The 13,325-nt window shown below is 41.2% G+C and overlaps 1 protein-coding gene across 6 annotated transcripts in view; it reads right to left on the bottom strand.

The window, feature by feature from the left end:
• The window catches only part of arhgef28a (Rho guanine nucleotide exchange factor (GEF) 28a), a 92,646-nt gene that overhangs the window by 30,132 nt on the left and 49,189 nt on the right, over positions 1-13,325 (bottom strand). For 4 of the 6 annotated variants that reach the window (XM_034300660.2, XM_053230366.1, XM_053230365.1 and 1 more), the window contains exons 10-13: positions 8,198-8,298; positions 7,640-7,893; positions 6,177-6,369; positions 3,504-3,621 (exon numbers count right to left, since the gene is read on the bottom strand). In XM_034300660.2, coding sequence (XP_034156551.2) covers positions 3,504-3,621; positions 6,177-6,369; positions 7,640-7,893; positions 8,198-8,298 — 666 coding nt within the window. Of the gene's footprint in view, positions 1-3,503; positions 3,622-6,176; positions 6,370-7,639; positions 7,894-8,197; positions 8,299-10,810; positions 12,515-13,325 lie in introns of those variants that run through there. The other 2 variants (XM_034300664.2, XM_053230368.1) reach the window with 1 other exon arrangement.

Genomic DNA, 13,325 nt, shown 5'->3' with positions numbered 1-13,325 from the left:
TGGCTTGATTATTGGTATCTGATGGGCATGTATTTCAGAAACTGCTGATCTCCTGGGATGTTCACACACAGTCTCTAGAGTTTACATACAATCCACTCTTGTCAGCCAAGAACAGGAATCTGAGGTTACAGTGGTCACAGTCTCATCAAAACTGGAATGGTAAACATTTGGAAGAATGTAACCTGGTCTGATGAATCCTGATTTATGCTGCAACATGCAGATAGTAGGCTCAGAATTAGCTGTAGTGTGGGGAATGTTTTTTTTGTTTGTTTATTTGGCACACATTGGGCTGCTTCATACCAATCGAGCATTGTTTAAAAGCCATACCCTATCTGGGCACCAGTTCACAAAGCACAACTTTTCTGAAAATGGTTCCACAAATGGTGATAGTGAGTTTAGTGTACTTCAGTGGCCTCCCCTGTCACCAGATGTGAATCCAGTAGAGCACATTTGGGATGTGGCACAGAAGGAGATTTAGAGCATGAAGTGAAGTGAAGTGACTTGTGGCCAAGTATGGTGACCCATACTCGGAATTTGTGCTCTGCATTTAACCCATCCAAGTGCACACACACACAGTAGTGAACACACACACACACCGTGAACACACACCCGGAGCAGTGGGCAGCCTTTTTTTGCTGCGATGCCCGGGGAGCAATTGGGGGTATGGTGCCTTGCTCAAGGGTCTCACCTCAGTCGTGGTATTGAGGGTGGGAGAGAGCGCTGGTCATTCACTCCCCCCACCTACAATCCCTGCCGGACCCGAGACTCGAACTCACAACCTTCAGGTTCACCTTCGGGTTGCAAGTCCGACTCTCTATCCATTAGGCCACGACTGAAGGTGTCGACATGTGCGAGAATCTCAAAAGAAAATTTCCAACACCTTGTGGAATTCATGCCACGAAGAATTGAAGGTGTTCTGAGGGCAAAGGTGTTCCTAATGAAGTGCCCGGTGAGTCTATATCGTGCGTCTTGCAGTGAGCTGCTGAAAGGCAGAGACAGGGCCACTGCTTAGCAGAGCAAAGCAAATGAGAGAATCTCCGACCCCACATCCCGCAGCCCTGTCATCTGTTTTCAATTTCCTTCTTTTTTCACCCTTCGTGACAATACCTGTACTGGAAAACACAGAGAATGAATGCAGCACCACTCTCTCAAGCTCCTGCCTCCAGTGTCTTCACTGCCATCACACTCACCCTGTAGTTTACATTTCTAGTCCTAAACTGTATACAAGACAAATACGCAAAACAAGGCATTACATGCTATTTTGATCCCCTGAAAGACGCAATCCTCCTTAGAAAAAAAAAATCTGCTTTTTGTGGCTATTATGAAGTTTGCACGTATTAACATGTATATTTTAAATCAGGGACCTAAAGCCAGTGCAAAGCCTTCAGCGGATCTGCATGTTAACATCTGCAAATCTTCCGTGAGATGATTGCATGTCATTGCTAATCTCCCAGTCACCTTATTGTACTTCAGCAAACAGCACATGCAGCATGTTTTGCATACATGGTAAATACCAGAGTAAATAAGACCTATTGTCAAGAACACATGCTTACACACACCCAGTCACACACACACACACACACACACACACGTGTTTTGTGTCCTGGGTGTTTTAAGGCCTTAAATCATACACCGATCAGCCATAACATTAAAACCATCTGCCTAATATTGTGTAGGTCCCCCTTGTGCCACCAAAACAGCTCTGACCCATCGAGACATGGACTCCACAAGACCTCTGAAGGTGTGCTGTGGTATCTGGCACCAAGACATTAGCAGCAGATCCTTTAAGTCCTGTAATTTGCGAGGTGGGGCCTCTATGGATCGGACTTGTTTGTCCAGTACATCCCACAGATTCTTGATCAGTTTGAGATCTGGGGAATCTGGAGGCCAAGTCAACACCTTGAACTCTTTGTCATGTTCCTCAAACCATTCCTGAACAATTTTTCAGTGTGGCAGGGCACATTATCCTGCTGAAAAAGGACACTGCCATTAGGGAATACCATTGCCATTAAGGGGTGTACTTGGTCTGCAACAATGTTTAAGTAGGTGGTACATGTCAAAGTAACATCCACATGAATGCCAGGATCCAATGTTCCCTGGTAGAATATTGCCCAGGGCATCACGTTGCCTCCGCCGGCTTGCCTTCTTCCCATAATGCAACCTGATGCCATCTCTTCCCCAGGTAAGCAATGCACCCAGCCTTCCACATGATGTAAAAGAAAACTAGAATCACCAGGCTACCTTCTTCCATTGCTCCATAGTCCAGTTCTGATGCTCATGTGCCCATTGTAGGTGGTGAACAGGGGTCAGCATTGACCGGTCTGCGGCTACGCAGCTCCATACTCAACAAGCTGCGATGCACTGTGTGTTCTGACATCTTTCTATCATAGCCAGCATTAACTTTTTCAGCAGTTTCTACTACATTAGCTCTCCTGTGGGATCGGACCAGCCGGGCTAGCCTTCACCCCCCACACGCATCAATGAGCCTTGGGCACCCATGACCCTGTTGGCGGTTCACCGGTTGTTCTTCCTTGGACCACTTTTAGTAGGTACTAACCACTGCATACCAGGAACACCTCACAAGACCTGCCGTTTAGGAGATGCTCTGACCCAGTCGTCTAGCCATCACAATCTGGCCCTTGTCAAAGTCGCTCAGATTCTTATGCTTGCCCACTTTTCCTGCTTCCAACACATTAACTTCACGAACTGATTGTTCACTTGCTGCCTAATATATCCCACCCCTTGACAGGTACGACTGTACTGAGATAATCACTGTTATTCACTTCACCTGTCAGTGGTTTTAATGTTATGGTTGATCAGTGTATATGGATATGAATGGACCCAAAATCGCATCAGGATCATTTGTCTCATCATTACTGTGGCCTGTATTAACTAGTCAATTTGCAATAGCCTTTCATCAAGTTAGTCAATCCAATGTAATTTAGATTAGTCAATCTAATGTAATTTTAAAATACAGTAACGGTACTGTATTTAAAAAAAAAAAAAAAGAGAGGATATATGTTTCTAAGCACTCCAGAAAGCAGTGTCTTTATGACTCCATTACTGTACCGACAACAAAGTGGGTTTTTTTTTTATTTAATTTTTCAAGCAGGAACCATAACTCTGGATTTTCCCTACACACCACCACTATGGGGAAATTAAATCATGCAAGGCCTACGTATGTTTTCTGTAACATGCATGATAGCTACAGTGACAATAATGTGACTGACTAAGAAATCTACCCTTACTTTTTAATCCTTCTATAACTGATATAACTGATGCTATCTCCTTTTTCCCACGGTACCGTATTTATAGAGTCCAAACCTTAACAGAAAACAGATGCTGAAGGATATGTATTTGGTGTACTTTGATGTATCATATAAATTAGATCATTAGTAATTATTGTTAAAAACTGTGAATAGGCAGTGATATGTTGGGAAAAGAAAGAAAGGTGCAGTTTATGTAGTGCCAATTTGTGCCAGTTTAAGGTGAAAAGGTCAAACCGTGGCTGAGGTCAGCAGGAGGACGGGGAGTGTCTCGGCTGGAACGTGGGGGCAGCAGGCTGATTTTGGGTGATGAATAAGAATATGAACGGAGACGTACTCCCTGATCTGCAGAGTCCTGAAAAAAGATAAAACTGGGATTACAAAAAGTACATTGTAATTTGTCAAAAAAATGACTTCTGAAATGCTGAAGCTTGTACATGTATATAAATCAGATGAATGAATCTGTTCTTCATAGTACAGACCAAAAAGAAGAGAACAAATCATTAAACATTTCATAAATACACTATGTGGCCAAAGGTTTGTGGACAACTGAAAGTCACACCCATATGTGTTCCTTCCCCAAACTGTTGCCACAAAGATGGAAGCACACAATTGTATAGGATGTCTTTGTATGCTGTAGCAATTACAATTTCCCTTCACTGGAACTAAGGGGCCGAAACCTGTTCCAGCCTGACAGTGCCCCTGTGCACAAAGAGAGCTCCATGTGAACACGGTTTGCCAAGGTTGGAGTGGAAGAACTCAAGTGGCCTGCACAGAGCCCTGACCTCAACCCCAATGAACACCTTTGGGATGAAGTGAAACTCCAACTGCACCCCATATATCCTCCTCACCCAACATCAGTGCCTGACCTCACTAATGTTCTTGTGACTGGATGAGCTCAAATCCCCATAGCTCCACTCCAATATCTAGTCGAAAGCCTTCCCAGAAGAGTGGAGGACATTATGACAACAAAGGGGGACTACATCTGGAATGAGATGATCAAAAATCACATACTGATGTGATGGTCAGGCGTCCAACTTTTGGCCATATAGTGTATTTATTCTCCATATTTAGCACTTGGATGTACCACGACTTGCAGCAATTTTGAGGTCTTGCCACAGATTTCTGATAAGGTAAAATTCTAGACTGGGCCACTCAAGGACATCCTTTTTTTTTTTTTTTCAGGTTTAGCCACTCTAATGTTGCTCTGGCAGTGAGCTTTGGGTCAGTGTCCTGCTGAAAGACAAACTTCCTCCTCAGTTCAATCTTTCTGGCAGAAGGGTGCAGGTTGATCCTGACCAGACTGCTTGCTTCTAACAAAAGATCTCTGTTACGCGATGTTACCCACCAACATATTTTACTCTATGGTTTGCCTGAGCCACAGCCAGCTCCAGAATTATTGGCACCCTCGATAAAGATGGATAAAACATTTAATTTGGCTAATTTTAATTGGATAATTTGCTTAATCTTACACTGAAAATATGAGCTCCATCTAACCTTTAACTGAAGTAAATTTATTTTCAATTTTGAAAAAAAAAAAAACAATCAAAAATATCATTTTAACAGAACTATGTATCACAATTATTGGCACCCTAGAAATTCCTATGAACAAATTGTAACCAAAGAATATTCCTGTTTATATTTTACTTATTTAAATTTTACTCTTACATATATACAAATTGGGGTATAAATATGAGGTGACATTCATACTCATATTTCTGAATATGAATAGGGAATAGGGAAGAATAGAGGTTATACATATGAAATGAGAGAAAAGTTTGTTGACCTTCATAATTCAGGCGATGACTATAAAAATATCTACTTGCCTAAAAATGTCTATATCCACTGTCAGGGCAATAATTAAGAAGTTTAAAACCCCTGTAGCTCTAATAATCTTTTTTTTTTGCCCCATACACATTGAGGAGGTTAGAGATGGTAACATTTTGGGTTCACCAAATCTACAATTAGACACCATCTCCATGCCCACAAACTATCTGGAAGACAAGCCAGCAGAAGGCCTTTTCTTTCAGCTAATCACAACCATAAGCGCCTGGAGTTTGATAGACACTACTGGCACTTTAACTGGCTCTATGGTCAGACATGAGGGAAAAAAAAAAAAAGAAAGAGTTTTTTGACAAAACGCTTAATTTGGCGTAAAAAGAACCTAATCCACGCTGTTCAGTATGTTGGAGGTTTTGTGAGGTTGTGGGGCTGTTTTTCCTCCAAATGTCCTACGGCACCACAGAGTCCATGAGATGGAGTCCAAGGAAGCTACAACTTGGTTATGGTTGGATCTCTCAGCAGGATAATGATCCAAGATTCACTACAGAATCAAGGTTTAATCAAGAATAACCCTTAAAAACCTGTGGGCTGAGCTGAAGGAGTGTGATGGATCTGGAGACATTCTCTACTAAGAATTGGCCTCAGATTATTGCTGTGTATTCTCCAATCTCATCAACCATTATAGGAGACTCAGTGCTGTTATACTGACAAAGAGAGTTTGCACAAAGTACTACACATGGGTGTTTTTGTGTAATTGTGATTTTCTTTGACTAAATTTATCTCAAGGTAAATTAAAGCTAATTGAAACACAAATACATTTTTCATCCCCTTTTTTATGCATCTTTAGCAAGGGTGCCAATAATTCCGGGGCTGAACATATACAAGTTAGTATTCAAGCCAAGTCAGGCCACCACACAACTGTATTCATTTTAAATAATGTATTCTCAAATAATCTATACTTATCAAATAAAGTGTATTAGTATTTGATAAATAATCCACTAAAAACAGTTATTGGTAGTAGGCTTTAACTTTCAGACCCAATATGATTCAAATGTTATTACTGTATAAAACATTAGTGCTGTGACTCTAAGAAGCATTACAATAAATCGGGAAAGTGTGTATCTGTACCTTTTGGGAGGCATGGTTCGAGTCAGAGGAAGCGGAGTGAGAGCGAGTGCAGCTGAGGTCTGAGGATATATTAAAGCTGTCCTGTTTATCTCCGGTGTCCTTATTTTCAGCTGATATCTGAGGGAGGGGCTTCTTCATAAGTAAGTCATCATCCTCCTCTTCACTGTCCATTTCCAAGGCCACCAGATTTGGGCTTTGTGAGAGTGGAAAAAGTTTCATTCTTAAAGGCTCAAATATTAAATCAAAAATAGCAAGTCATGATTGAATAAAATATGAAGGTCAGTCAATGCCAGTGAAAGATCCTGGACTCTGATGTACCGCATACAAATAGCTACGAGTCATATTTTATTGTTACCAGCTTAAGCTCTTGCGTCCTATAGATAATTATAGTTATAGACAATGTTCTCCTTCCAAGTTTGTGTCTGAATATACAGATTACATCTAGTTGTGTACTGCTCCTTGGTAAGGTAAGTTAGGACCAATCAAAACCTTGAAATGATAACAAAACTTTATCACTTTTTTAGCAACTAACACAGGGATCTGTATGGCAGATGCTCCATATAAACGTATTAGAAATGTGTGTAATCACTGATATGATTTTCAGTGAGCAGACATTTTGCTTTTTTTTGGAAGGAGTCTCCAGTGTCAGCACTCTGTAACAGTCAGAGGCAAAGCTGTAAATTTAACTTTTGAAATGTGGGAAAATCTCCAGTTTTAAGGCTTTGAGCTTTGCAGTCTCTTTTAAAAATTAACTTCAGGATTAAGATAAGAAAAAGAAGAGGGAATGCCTGTGAGTAACTGTTACATGATAACAGGAATTAATTTGTTTCTCTTGATGTTCCACAACGTTAAACACATAAAATGCATGACATTGTTCTTTAATTTAAAAAACGTTAGCTTTGGCAAATCGCTGTTGTATAAAAGTTATAAATTAGTTCGGGATGTGCTGTTATTGGAAAATAAACAACTCTGGGGTAATAACAGTAACGCCGATTTGGGCCACATCACACCACCCTGTTGTTGATTATTTATGCAAGACATCAATGTGTTTTATTCTTTATACAAGTTGAATCTTATAAGAACCTTCTAACTCCAAGGTCTCACACTGTTGCTTACGGATGTGTGTGTTATGCTGCATTCTAACAACTTACAACTTGTTCCACTTACAGGACTGACTGAGGAGTACTACTTGTTCCTAACCTTTGTGTTGAGTTGTGCCTCTTTGTTCTTCTCCAACTATTTTTAACTTATTGTTAACTTGTTATCACTTTTAGCTCCTTTAACAGCTTCATGCTTAGACTGTGTTCTGCCTCACTTTAGTCACTAACTAGAAGTTCATCAAATGGATAAACGTAAATGATGCTACTGTAGGTCATGACTGATCAGATAAAGATTTTCAGTGGATTATCAAAGATGTCGTTCTTTCTTTTTAATTATTTTAATTATTTTAATTGCATACTCACCTAATTTCATATGATTCTGGAGGTGAACCTGCACTGTGGTTGTCGTGTTCATTGTGGCAGCTGCTACGAAGAAACCGGTCCAAGACTAGTCCTGCTGAAGAAGTGGGGGAGAAATGAGTGAGGGATGGAGAGAAAGGACGAGCGAACGGGCGTTGCTCTTTCATCCCTTCGACTTTGACGGCAGGTGGTGTGTCAGGGGCAGAGCTGTCATTTGTCACTGCGGCAGTGTTGTACTTCCTGTGCTGGTCATCATTCTGCCACAAAAAAAAAAGAAAGAAATTTAGGCTCATAGACAAATAAATGCCAAAATGCTGTGGTTTAAACTTACATTACATTTCTTAAGCTCAAGATACTTATAGACTTTAATAGCCAAGTCTCTATACTGAAAGCATTTAGTGGAAAAATGAAGCTAATGAAAGAGTAAACCTGAGTGTTGTTTAATTCATGGCATTCAGCAGAGTCTAGATTCATTTATTAACATTCAAACATGCTCTCACACACACACACACACACACACACACACACACACACACACACACACACACACACACGTCACACCTTTCCGGTGCGGTTGAGCATGGCTGTGATTCTGGCAGTAGTGATGTCTGTAGACTGAAGCTGGAATGGAGAGCTGGAACTTGGAGGAGAGCAAGACTTCTCTGTGAAAGCAAAAAGAAAAGACAGAAAAAGAAAAAAAAACAATTAAAACCAATGTCTATTTGGTACAGTGATACATAATGATGACAATAGACTTTTTCGGGAATGATAACTCCATGACAGTGAGTGCTCGTGTATACAAGCTCAGAAGTCACATACAAACAAAAAGGTGACAAATTAAAGGAAAAAACAATGGCTCTGTTATGTTAGCGCTCTCTTAGTGACTTTTATAAGTGATGCCAAGGCACACTGAGGCTGTTCTTGTGGCCAAACTCCTTAATAAAACACTTTATGTTGGTTTTTCCTTTAAATTGTCATCAGTTTGTATTTCTGAATAATTCAGTTTAAAAAATAAAATAGCAGTTATAGCAATACCATATTAGTCTTATTGTTTTATTATATATTTACAGAAAAAAAAATCATTTAATACTTAACTCCACACTGGCTTGGTTTTTTTTTTCAGAAATTTAATACATCAAATTATTGGTGCTGCTCTACTGTTGGCTAATGGTAATGACACCACTGGTGTGTAAAATATAAAACAGCACTAAATAATTTGAAATAAACTGCCCAACCAGATGTGCTGAGAAGTGTTGAGAAACTACCATAAATTATAGAAACCCATTAAGAAGGAATAGATTTATGTGCACAAATTATTACGGGGAAGGAAAGTAAACACTGAAGAGGTATGCTGGAGTCTGAGAAGGCTGGATAAACAGTAAACATGTGTATCCTGGTCTCAAAGAGCCAAGTAATACAAGTCTCTCACTGTCTCCTTGTATCACTCACTCACACACACACACAGACACAAAGAGAGAGAGAGAGAGAGAGAGAGAGAGAGAGAGAGCGAGAGAGAGAGAGAGTGTGTTTGATGTCTGGCCTGTTGTCTGGCTGGCTGGCTGGCTAATGTAAAGGAAATCCTGTTCATCCAAGGGGAATTTCCTTAATCATGTGCACTCTGCCACATAAACATAATGCATGTCTACAAAAGAAGTACAAAGTGGTTTGTATATGCAGAGGCCAGTATATACAGACAAATATATCACATCCTCATCTCTGCCTTTGCACAAGTACAGAGGACACACATACAATACAGGCCACTCAGAAGCATGCCAACAACAACATGGAATCTGGTGAAATGAATTAAATGCACAGAAAAGATTTACTAGCTCTGCTCTGAAAAGGTATGTGTTAGTTCGGAGGTTTCCAGCAACAACGGAACGGTCTGATCTTGACGTCAGTGAGACAGATCCTCCTCTTCACAAACACACTCAAAAACAACCACCTCATACTGAGCTTCCAGGCCAACTGGGCATTTGTCAATAAATCAAAGACCTTCAACAACAAAGAGAAACACAGGTCGAGGTGTACTGAGCTCTTCTCAACATGGACAACATGTTTACATTAGCAGTGTTACTGAATATGAATCCAACATTCAAAATGAACACGTGTACTAAACAGATACGAATACAGATATGAATAGGTGATGCACTAGTGTTATTTATTTAGAAAAGCTTGCCAGAAAAGCTCACAGGGGTGTGGACTGGGATTAAAAATGCAATTTAAAAAAATGCAATTTAAAAAAATAAATAAATAAATAAATCACACGAGCAGGAGCGAGCGCTCAAACATGAAGACTACATGGATTAATACGAACGTACAGCATTCATTCATTCATCCTTAGTAACTGCCTGGTCAGGGTCACAGTGGTTTAAATCATGCTAACAAGTAATAAACAAACTAATAAACAAGTTTGTTTACTTTTTTAGGAAATAGAACCAGCTAAATTTGTTAGAAAATATCACAGGTGGGTAGAAAGAAGAATAAGAACTGCATGAGAGGGATTTACAAAACAGGCCTACACTCATCTCTAGTTAAGATCAATTGTAAATAAATAAATAAATATAAACTTGAGTGATGTAGCTGAGGTTGAGGAACTGTCAGAAACAGACTGGACCATGCTGACAGTGCTGGCATTTCCTGGGGTGTAGTGATATTGTTCATAAAAAGAAAACATTTTTCACATTTAGGCCACACTCATTTCAGGTTTAAATCCGAATACAGATAAAGATATCTGAAGCACTACACAGATACACTGCGTTATACTCCTTCTGAAAATAATTGCAGTACATTACATTAGGCAATAATGGTGAATGGTATGTTTCGAATAAGAGCGGCGCAAAGGTACAGCAGCAGGTACGATTGCCGCCTCACAGCTCCTGACCTCGGGTTACTGATTGGCATATTTATTGTCATTTCTTGCCTAATACATGGATACACACTACAGTTGCCATCCTGGAAAACGGGAGTGTCAATGTTGTGTTTTGACTGGATAGAAACCAGCCCAAAAAAAAACCAAAAAAAAAAACCAAAAGCAACCTGAGAGCCTGATGATCTGGTTTTATGATAATTACACTTGTTCAGGTGAGCAATTAATATTTCGTCCCTGGAGCGTTTGAACACTCTCTCACTCACTTTTTCCCTTTCCCCCTTCCCACACCCCTCCCTCGTTACCTGGTTTCGTCTTCCGTTTCAGAATCCTCATTTTAGGAAAAGAAGGCCAGGAGTAGTTAAAAGGAGAATCTGAATCCGAGTCCATGCTTCTTTTCTTTTCACTTTTTAATTTTTCTGCGTTCAGGAAAAAAATAAATAGCTCTCCCAAAATGCCCACAGAGCTGAGAAAAAAATCCTCAAGCACAAGTCCGGAGACTGGAGGTGAAAGCACTGATGACTAAATGTCAGTGTGTGCGAGAAGGTGGGCTCTTTCGACACCCTATACTCCCACGTTCTTGGTGCAGGGGAAAGTCAGACTTCCAATCCACTTGGCCTGGCAGAGAGGAGCGAAAGGAGGTTTTTTTTTTAATGTAAGGTGTCCGGAAGAATCCGCAAGGTCAGCCAAGGTTTAAGAATCATTAACCGGCCATGCTAATGAAGCCCCAGGAGGGTCTGTGGACACGCAGGGGGGCAAAAAGACTCAAATTCCAACACACATCACACACACAAAGAATACAACTTCACTACATTGTTCTGGTAATATATAATCGAAACTCCCTGCAGTCTTCAAGGGAATAAACAAGAAAGTAATGGACGCGCCTGACGTTAGCTTTCGATAGTATACAAAAAATAGCTATTAAACAGTAAAAACTGCAACTAGCATCAAATCCATTTCACAACTGCAATTCCACAAAGCCGAGCTAAAATATATCTACCATCCTCCATGCAAATGATTCGCCGAGTACAAAGTCTTCAATATCTCTGAGATGTGAATTACAGCTGAACACACTTTACAATAAATCATTCAGCACACACACACTGTCTGATAAATGTCAGCAATCTGCGATTCCACAGTAAGCAAAACTTAATTTTCAACATTTATGTGCATGCACGCTGCAAACTCAGCCCTCTGCCTCCTGATGGTCCAAAATCAACACACTGATAGCTCAGGCAGACTCGGAGTCCAACATGCTGAAAGAAGATTACAGCCACGTGTGTGTATGTGGTGTGTGTGTGCGTGAGTCTGGATAGTCTTCTCTGCATGTGGCGGACTTCCTGTCTCTGCTGAAAAGCCGCACGCTCTGCCATGCATATGCATGAGTGTTCTGTATCGGTTAACCTAGAAGTGTGTGTGGACTGTGTTTACGTAAATCCCCAGCGGTTAAATGTCTTTATGAGTCTTGATCACAATCCAGATCAATAGATGAGATCAGTGTCTGAAAATGAGCAAAAATGTCTCCTGAGGAAAAGCAGAGCTCCATGGTAGGAAGTGAGACACGTGTACGGAGGCTGGAAGTGTGTGTAGAAGTCCAGCGCAAAAATCCTCCTGCAAAAGTTTCTCCAGACGTCTGACTCGGGCTCACGTTTACACCTTCGTCTTCAGCCAATGTTTGTTTTCTTCAGGTCGTGAGCATTTTTATCCTCTCTCTCTTTTCACTGGAAGTGTGTGCTGGAAGTGTGTGCCGAAAAGCAATCTTTCTTCAGATGCCTGCCTCTGCCTGCCTTTGCCTGCTGAGCAAAGTAGGGACTCCAGTGAAGTTTTGGCTGAGCACTGAAGTCAGGACTGTTTTATTCTCTCTCCTCCCTTAACCTCTCTCTCTCTCTCTCTCTCTCTCTCTCAGACTATCTCCCCCTCTTTCTCTGTATTCTTGGATTACCTTATTATGTACGACCAAATGCTGCCCTAAAAACAAAACATTAAGAGGTGCAGCAGAGAGATACCTCTTACTGAAACCAGGACAGCGACAGTAATGAAGGGGTGTGTGTGTGTGTGTGTGTGTGTGTGTGTGTGTAAATTTACAACCTCTTCTCTCAGTAAGTAAGATGCAAGCGTTTTTTTCCCCACTTCATTCTTACAGCCGTGACCCTGACAACTAGTATTTTACATTGCCACAGTGACAAACTCCTCCCACTCAGCATCCTCCTCCTCCTCTGTCCTGTTCCTGGTGTGTGTGTGTGTGTGTGTGTGTGTGTGTGTGTGTGTGTGTGGGGGGGGGGGGTGGGGGGGGGGGGGGGGGGGGGGGGGGGGGGGGGGGGGGGGGGGGGGGGGGGGGGGGGGGGGGGGGGGGGGGGGGGGGGGGGGGGGGGGGGGGGGGGGGGGGGCTAAGACCGTGTTTCTATGTGTGTATGTGTGAGAGAGAGTCTGTCAGAGTATGAACATTTGTAACAAACGAAATCTAAAAGGCAGAGAGAAAATCAATTTTACCCCAGAAACCCTTGAATAGGCCAATGGACCAGACCACTATTTTTTTCCCCCCAGATGTGCAACAGTAAGAAAACAGAGAGCCAAAAGACTGATGTGATCACTACTCAATAACAATATGAAGCTCATATTTAATTTTATTAAAACCAACAAGACCACAGTCCTGCCTTTTCAGTTTCTATTAGCTCACATGTCCAAGGTTCATGAATTCAGAGGTCAAAGTTCACCTGAATAAAGTCGGCACCAAGTGAAAGTAAGCGCTACCAGATGTAAATGCAATGTTGGCTTTTCCACTGGCTGATTTTTATTCATGTTCAACAAAAAAACAAAAAA

Source organism: Pangasianodon hypophthalmus, chromosome 27 (assembly GCF_027358585.1).
Source record: "Pangasianodon hypophthalmus isolate fPanHyp1 chromosome 27, fPanHyp1.pri, whole genome shotgun sequence".
NCBI classification, from domain to species: Eukaryota; Metazoa; Chordata; class Actinopteri; order Siluriformes; family Pangasiidae; genus Pangasianodon; species Pangasianodon hypophthalmus.
Note: the sequence above shows the minus strand (reverse complement) of the source record. Positions and strands in the feature narration are given on the sequence as shown.